At 43.4% G+C, this 8,910-nt stretch overlaps 1 protein-coding gene across 1 annotated transcript in view; it reads right to left on the reverse strand.

Annotated features, from left to right (window-relative positions):
• Positions 1–8,652, reverse strand: part of LOC149185602 (trihelix transcription factor GT-1-like) — a 92,450-nt gene extending 83,798 nt beyond the window's left edge. The window contains exon 1 of the mRNA XM_089410739.1: positions 7,970–8,652. Coding sequence (XP_089266865.1) covers positions 7,970–8,447 — 478 coding nt within the window. The 5' untranslated portion in view covers positions 8,448–8,652. The remainder of the gene's footprint in view (positions 1–7,969) is intronic.
• Between the last annotated feature and the right edge of the window lie 258 nt (positions 8,653–8,910).

Consider the following 8,910-nt stretch of genomic DNA (forward strand, 5'->3'; position numbering starts at 1 on the left):
AATCAACCAGAAGTGCTTGATCTTGATATTAATACGTGCACAGGACCTTGGCTCCTTCATGAAGTTTTAGGCCTCCCAATAATACTTACTCAGTGCATTATGGACTACATTGTGGGAGAAGATGGACACAACGTTGAAGAGATCTACAGTGTTCCATCCATAGACAGAAGTAGTCAACAAAACTTTGGTGCAACTTCTGAGGGGATACAACCAGAAGCATCCGAAGACCTGGGATGAAAATCTGGTATATATACAACATCCTTATAACAAAGCAGTGGACACTTTGACAGGAAAGTCCCCATTTGAGATTTGTTTTGGATATTTGTCAGCTTCACATTTGAATATTGCATATGGGCAGCAAAGAGGAGTGAGTGAAGATCTTACAGGAGATGCTTTGAGGGCTGAAAAATTTATAGAGAAGATCAGGCAGATCCATCAATAGGTACAAGACACACTGGAGAAGTCACAGGAGATGTATAAGGTCATGCATGATCAGCACAGAACAGAGAAATCGTTCAAGGTGGGAGACAGGGTATGGCTACAGTTGAACAAAGAGAGGCTGCAAGGGCCTGGTAAGAAAATCAAGGCTCTGAGGTATGGTCTCTTTGAGATACTGGAAAAGGTGGGTGATAATGCCTATCGACTCAGTTTACCACCATATATGCCCACATTTACTCAGTTGTGAATGTAGAGAGTTTGAAACTCTATGAGCCTTCCATGTTAGATCAAGACGAGGAACAGGTCCTACCTTCTATGGAGAATTTGGCAATAGATGCTCAAGCAGGGTTGATAGAAGATACAATTTTGCAGAAGAGTTCTAGAACTACAAGACAGGGGCAGCATGACCTTTGGCAGATTGAGTTGAAGGGACAACTTCTAGGCAAAGCTAAATAGTACATCGGAGAGAAGGTGGAGGAAAAATTTCCTCCTCATTCAGTAAAAGCTTTTAGGGACCAAAAACCTCCCAAAATGGGGAGGTGTGATCCAAATTGGATCATTATATTGTTTGTCATCCATCTCGATGCATTCGGAGTGGAAAAAGTGGAGGAATCAAGTCACGGAACCGTTTTTACCGGCAAGATCGAGCTTGGCAGAACGGAGTCTGAAACCTTCTAGGAGCGTTTTGAGGCATCAAATGACATTTTTTGGGGGTAAAACTTTGCAGATTAGAGTAGCACATTCTCATGTTGTTCTACACATAGATATATTTCCAATGGCACAAGAAGCGCGTCAATCAAAGTCCGTATACAAAAGTTATGCCACTCAAAAGTTGACCTTCGTATTTTCACACTTATAATTTGGGAGGATATCGTGCCAGCCCCCATTATTCATGGAAAAGGGGCTAGCAACATGTTTTTGATGTAAAAGACTCTAGAAGAGTATATATTGTAGCTCTAGTTAAGAATTGATGTATTCAAACCTAACCACTAGTAGGCTATCGAGTTGTGTTATAAATGAGCCACTAAAAGAAAGAGGCAGCCCATTCTCTCGAGAGCATTTTGTTCCATAGTTGAGCAAAGGTAGCCAAGAGAGATAAGAGGTAGAGCACATAGAGAAGATCTGTGCACTTTAGCAACCCACGAGCCACAAGTATTACTTCTTTGTACCTGCAGCCATATTTCCAGACAGAGAAAGAGAGTGAAGCAGCCTCACCTTCCAACTAGGTTTTCCCCCAAAAGGGTTTCCCAGAGCATATCTTGTGTCTTGTGTGTGTGTGTGTGAGCTTATTTTGTCGTTCTCTACTTTTCTGCATAATTTCCATTCGCATGCATCCAGTAATTACAGTTAAATTTACAAATCTAAAATTTTAATAATAATAGTAAAATTGTAATAGTGTAGAAATTCAAAATTTTAATATATTATTGTCAGATCTATTGTGACGAATTGTCTGGTGGAATATCCATGACAGTTTATGGATCACTGAAGCAAAGAACATACAACGGAGATAAGATAAGATAATTTTATTAATGTCCAACGAATGACCATAAAGTAGGTCAACGGGACTGCCGGTTACATAAGGGGCCGTGCCCAGTAGGAGAACCAATCGGTCTCCTCAAAAAGACAAATGCTGAAAGGAAGATAGAAACTAAAACGAGGCGGGTTGGGAAGAGCGTATGGAGCTCCGATCCCGGCCACGCCTGTTGATCTCTAGACTGCGTCGTAGGATCACTGGTGAAGAAGACCCTGGGGACGCGGATGTGGGAGTCCGCTACTCCTAACATCCGAGGCCGAGAGAAAAGAACTGTGGGTAGTTCAGTAAGGTTTGTTGGTTTGAAGCGGTGGGCGTTGGTTGCCTCCCATTGTCTTGTCTCCATGATCTAACGATCCTGGGCCGCCTCTCGGGGAGATGCCTGGAATGGTTCTGCTGATGGGCCCTCGTAAGCAAGGGGCCTCTCCTCTTTAGTGAAAGAGGGTCTGTCGATCTGTGTGAGTCGGACTGATCGGTACTCGGACTAGTTGATCTCTTAACTCCTCGGGCTGAGGGGAGTATGCTGAAGAAAGAGGTGATCTAACGAGCAATGTTGGGTCGGACGGGAGGCTGGAGGATATGCTCCCGATGCTTAAGAGTCTCCTGGATGTAAAGTGCGACGCATCTCTGGTCCGTGTAGATGAAGAAGCTGGATAGGTTCTGTGGTCCTCTGAACAGACAGTGGTAGCGACCTCTGATCTCATAATATATCGGACAACCGAAGATGAAGTGCCATTCGGTTTCCACCTCCTGTGTATGGCATAGCCGGCAAGTCCTGTCAACTCTCTCTATCTGGTGGTCTGTCTCTACCCGAAGCCTATGTGATCCAACTCTGAACTGCCCGAGGGGGATCCGAAGAGCATGCATCCAATGTCAAAGCGTGTACTGGGGGCGAACTGTAAGCCCGTCTCTGATACTCAAGAAGTGCTCTGCATAGAAAGCCATCTTTGGGCGCAGGCCCCTGGGGGGTTAATCCATGTGACCTGGATAAACTGCCTGTAGATGTCTTCCTTGATGATCTTATTTAGTTCCTGCCTGGGGGGGAGTCCTCTGGGGGCGTTCAGGGAATACTGAAAGGGGGGGAGATGATCTATATGGAGTCCCACTGCCTCGAGGAACTTCGAGACCCCTGTATACCAACACTTGGCTTTTCCTGGTTGGGTGCGGCCGATGGTCTTAGAAGAGTAGTAGGCTAGATAAGGGTACTTGTCGCGTCCTTTCAATGTATCTGCGAAGCTCCGGGCTCGGTGAAGCAGTCTAAAGGCTGTCTCAAGGCGGAAGGGCTATGCACCAAATTCGGCCAGTATGATTTGTTGTGGGACAGTATGCTTGCAACGAATAATACGACAGAGGAGAAGGGTTTGAACTCTCTCAACTGCTGCCCAATCTGACTCAAGTAAGGAGGGGCCCCAAATTTCCGATCCGTACAGGACCGTGGGTCGGATCAAGGCGTCCATAAGGCTCAACTTTGACGAGATATCCTGGAAGTGATGGCGGAAACATTGTCTCTCTAAAATGGCTAGAGAGCCATACACCTTATTGATCCGAGGTTGCAGAGTTGGCCGCATACTGAACCGGGGGCCCGAAAACTGTACTCCCAAGTACGTGTAGCTATTGGTAATCTCCACTTTCTCTCCCTTGAAGAGAAATCGGAGATCCTGAGACTTCTTCGTCCCGTTGAAGACTATTACCTTTGTCTTACTCAAGTTCACTGTCAATTTCCGGAGATCACAGAATAGGGCTAATGCATCCAGCTGCCTCTGGAGACCTTCTAGTGATGAGGATAAGAGTGCAATGTCATCTGCGAAGAGTAAGATATAGATCAAAACCTGATGAAGATAGCAACTGTCAGAGTCCTGTATGTGTTCCCGCAGAAAGGCTTCGAGCTCATCAATATATATCCCAAATAGGGTGGGGGAGAGCAGGCACCCCTGCTTAACTCCAATCGTGCTCCGGATGAACTCAGATAGTCCCCCAACAGTGCGAAGACGGCCCAGGACAGACTCGTAAAGACGCATAACAGCAGTCAGCCGGGGGTTTGAGGTATTGATGTCTTTGAGTCGCTGTAGAAGATCCTCTCTCGGGACTGAATCAAAAGCCTTCCGGAAGTCCACAAAGCAGCAGTACACCTTCGAGGACCGGTGGCGTGCTTCCTCGATCACAGCACGGAGTGTAAAGATGTGGTCAATGGTCTGATGATCTGGCCTGAAACCAGCTTGGCCTCTGGCCTTGAGATCTCTTTCTTCGAAATCGCCGGAAAGCTTTCTATGAAGGATAGTGGCTGACTTATGGATGGGATATATAATATGGTGGGACCATATGGGGGGGAACCCTTCTCGGACCACATGGTTGAAGAGATCTGCTAGGTATCCGACTAAGGGTCGGAGGCCTTGTTTGAAGAATTCGGCTTGGAATCCTTCCTCGCCTGCTGCTTTGATGCTATTCATCGCCCAGATGGCTTCCCTGACATCTTTATCAGTGAACAGGTGGCAGGAGAGGGGAGGAGATGTGACTTGGATCTGGGACTGTCCGGGAATGTCGTAAAGGCGGGAGGTGTGTGAGAACATGGAGACTGGGTCGAGATCAGCGGGAGGAGGAGAGCGTCGGGGGATGATCTTGCCCCAGAATTGCTTGGGGGAATGGGTAAGGAGGGCAGAAAGTTCCCGTCTTTGTTGGGAGATGAACTGTCGTTTTTTGTGGCAGAGGAGGCGACGGTAATTCTTTTGGATGGCAGAGTATGAGGGAAGGGACTGACGGAAGGCTTGGCGAAGATACTGGTGGAGGAGTTTACACTCTGTATCGTACCATTTGTTCATAGGGGAAGTTCCTGTCTTGCGGGAGGTCGAGGTGGTCCGAATGGAGTGGGGAAAGGATTTAAGCGCCGACTCCCAGATTGCCGAGGAGAGACAGTGGTACTTATCCGAAACAGTCTCGAGACGGGAGAAGTCATCCGTGTCGGGGAGGATTTGTCGGAGTGAGGAGGAGAAAATGTCGGGGTCACCCTCATCAAAACGGAAGATGGTTCTACCCGGGGATCGGGGGTGGGGGGTGGGTTGGTCGAGGGGGATCAAACTGAAGAGAAAGTGAAAGCAGTGCGTGGTCGGCTAGAGGGATGGGTGATACGGAGAGATTCCGGATAAAAGGGAGCAATGTTCGACCGGTTAAAGCGTAATCCACCACACTAGCCCCTCCTCCATGAGGCCTACACGTGAAAAAGTGGGATTCTGGGAAGCGCGAGAGGCCGTTCAAAATTTTCAGCTCATGTGATTCGCCCAACTGCAAAAGATGTCTACCGTAGGCTGTGATGGGGCCCAAAGCGTCCTCCGAGATCCTCTGCATGCCTACTAAAGCCAGGTCAACACCCCTAGTACAGAACACATCCTCGGACCGGTCGTGGAGTGGGACCTGATGATCCTTGGTACAGGCATTGAAGTCCCCCATAATGATAATTTCTCCATCAGAGAGTATTTAGTGATGTCGGGGTATATGTTGGTGAAGGGGTCCCTTTCTACACCATCGTGGATGGCAAACAGAGATGTGGTTGGGGGAAGTAATAAACTGCAATAAAGATATCCCTCAGGGGTGGGACTCCAGTTCTGATTCGGATCCACATGTATTTGGCGTACTCATATGTATTTGCCACTGTGACTTTGTCTTTGAGCTCGTCTTTGACTAGGCACGCTACTCCCCCTGACCCTCTGACCCCCCCTGAGCTCCTTGTTTCCTGTCTACATACTGAATGCCATTGGTACCCTGTTATGTCTGGGAGAGGCCGTACTGGGCTCTCGTGGGTCTCTGTTACTAGGAGGATATCTGCTGACTCAAGGGCATCATAGTTAATAACATATGTAGAATGTAGATCAAAATGTTTTTAACTAGTATATTAAAGACTGCCATTTGGAATCAAATCCTTTCCAGTTTCACCTCTCATGTCAAAGCTACCCTCAACAATTTTCAACTCTTTGTTTGTGACATTTGGTCAGTCCAAAAGAATCTGGTAGTTCCTAGAAGTTTTGAGCTGAATAATGTATTTTCAGTGTTAGAAGAATATGTAAATCACCAATGAGAGTTGAATAGTCGAAAATATGAAAATTCACTTGGGTAGACTATTACTCCCGTTTTGTTTGTATAAATATAGGGATAAGAGTCAAAAAGAGGGCTCTTAGACATCTACCCAAACCCTGAGGAAATTTAGCTATGCTTTAATAAAGCTATGGTGAATTTTGTGGATGGATGTTGTGTCTTAAATTTTCTTGCCATGGTTTATTTGTGAGTATATTCCCATGAATGTTTTTATGGTGTTTTTGCTCATGGATATCTGAATGCGATTCTGGAAATAGAGTTGAGATAAGATATCAGCAGTCGTGATCATGCTGTCTTAAATTCATTCTTTTGAATCTGCTAAATGATGTAGGTTTTTGTTGTATATGTTTCCTCCTCTATCTAAAGTATGTGCAGATTTTTCTGTTTCCAGCTCTTTAATTCTACCTCTTTAGATGTAAGAATTTATTTTCTGCACTTAACCCATTCTATATTCAAAAATATAAAATCTAATAAACTAAAATGAATCCAGTAGCCACTAGCAAAAATCATGGAAACCCCAAATTGAGAGTCTGCTAAACCCCGTACAATGACAAGAATCAAAAGCGCATGTCAAGATAGTGCTTCAGAAAATACCTATGCCTCACAATTGCTATTGTTACTCTGTACATCTAAAGTTTATTCCATAGAAGATGGTGAAAAACAAGTCGTAAAAATGTTTTAGGGCAACCGCAAGGAAGTTTGATGTTATTTGCAATCTAAAAGATTCAACTACCCTTAAAGCATAAGGAAAACAGCTGGATGAAGTTTGAACTGATCAACTGAAACAACAGGGTAAGGCAAGCCTCTTAATTAACCTCCTACCACTGGAAAGTGGCCCTAGGGTTGATAATGGGAATATGACGGTCACTGACATAATAAAACCGATAACTAGTCTAATACGACGGACTTCTCCCAATACCTTTTCAGTAGCTCTTTCCACAGTTCACATGTTATTTGTTGGATGTTATTTACATCACTTTTACTGTAGTATCAATGAGCCTTATCCAATATATAGTCATTTCCTTTTTTAAAAAGACATGTCTTTAAATAATAGATATGAGATCAATGTCTAATTAAGTCTATGCAGGTTATTCCTCTTCCTCCATATAAGAATGACAGAGAGCTAAGGACGATTGTACAAACCTTCTTTATTCATAGATAAGTTACTGTTCCAAAGGCACAGGCAAGGTATATTTATTAAGATTTGATTCACACACATCATCACAGATCTATTAAACAAGGAGAGGGATCTTTTTTCACACACAACATCATAGATCTATTAAACAAGGAAACGGATCAAAAAAGAAAATGGATAACTGAATATCTTAATGCTTAAAAGATTTGAAATTAAGATGTGTGTATATTAATGTTTAATTATTTTTTAATTATTAATTTTATTTTTCTCCAATTTGAAAGTATTACACACCTCATCCACTCCACTCTGAACTATAAAATACACCTCATTTTTCTCCATGCGATGATATATAGACCTAAAAAGAATCCATTAATGCCTATTTTGGGTTCTTAATGCACAACATGCATATAAGGTAAAGAGACTTGGTGATGAGATTTAAAGGGTAAATTAATTATTTTCACAGCTGACAACCTCTATTGGTTTGGCACATAACATTACTATACAGAGAAATAGATCGTTCAAATTACCATTTCTAGAAGGAACAAAACTGGTTCACTCAAGCCCAAACCAAATGTTCACTAAAGTCAATAAACAAAGGGCAAACCTCTGGTTGCAAGTTTGAACACTGATTCAGAAGAAATGCATTTCATATTTTTAATAATTGAAGCACGTGAAAATTCCTCGCGCCTCGGAAAAAAAAAGGAAAAGAGTTCACACACAACAATGGATGGGGTTGATTAATTTGAAGATATATGAAGCAGGGTAGTGAAGAGGATGCATACCCTTGGGGGAGAAATGAGGATAAGAGTCAAGGTCAGCGACCTTATTGGGGCTTCTATAAGGAGCAGCCTTGGCCCGTTCTCTAAGCAATTCTTCCAGGTCCTTGTAGCAAGACATCTTGGCGGATCCATCGTGGCTGTCATGGTGGTGCTTGGCCTTCTTGTATTCCTTGAGGAGGTTTCGCCATTTGTCTGTGCACATTGTAGGAGACCTGTCGAATCCCCGCTCTCTCATTCTGAGAGAAATCTTGTCCCACAAATGCTTGTTAGATTTGGAGGTGTTGAAGAGACCATCAATCTCTCTTCTCAGAGCAATCAAAGCTCGAATCTCGTCATGCCCCCATACCTCCGCCCTCTTCTTGGGTGTAGTCTTTATCTCATGATCTTCGCCGTTAATGTCACTTGACAGAAGCATGTGGTGGTGATGATGATGCTGCTGCACCTGTGCCTGCAACTGCATGCCGTTGGTCACAACCTCCATTGTCTTCTACTTTTGTCAATGGATTCTCTCCGTCGTCTTAATAATAATGAGAATACTATCATCACAGTAGATGATGAGAGATGCTCACAGGCCGTTACTTCACCTGTAAACAACAAAGCTCCTTGAAAGCCTGTAAACCTATGATCTTCTTATCTGTTTCTATATTAAGTTAAATCCCCGTCTCTGTATCTGCTTTTATGTTTTATGAAATTTTTTGATATTATAAATAGTATCTCCTTTTCTGTATTATGAAAATTTATTATATTATAATAAGATTTTCACTAACGGTTTATACAGTGGTAGTTGATGGTAACTAAATGTGATTATATGAAATGAAATTATATTTTAAGGTTTATTTCACTAAAAATAGTTTATGAGATTATTAGTTTTTTGCAATTTAATCTTTCTCTGATTCAAATTGATGATGAACTGGTCTAACTTTCCAACAATTCCCTCTTTAAAA

This window comes from Pinus tabuliformis, chromosome 3_1 (assembly GCF_031772625.1).
Source record: "Pinus tabuliformis cultivar Carrire ecotype Pingquan chromosome 3_1, CPIR1, whole genome shotgun sequence".
NCBI lineage: Eukaryota > Viridiplantae > Streptophyta > Pinopsida > Pinales > Pinaceae > Pinus > Pinus tabuliformis.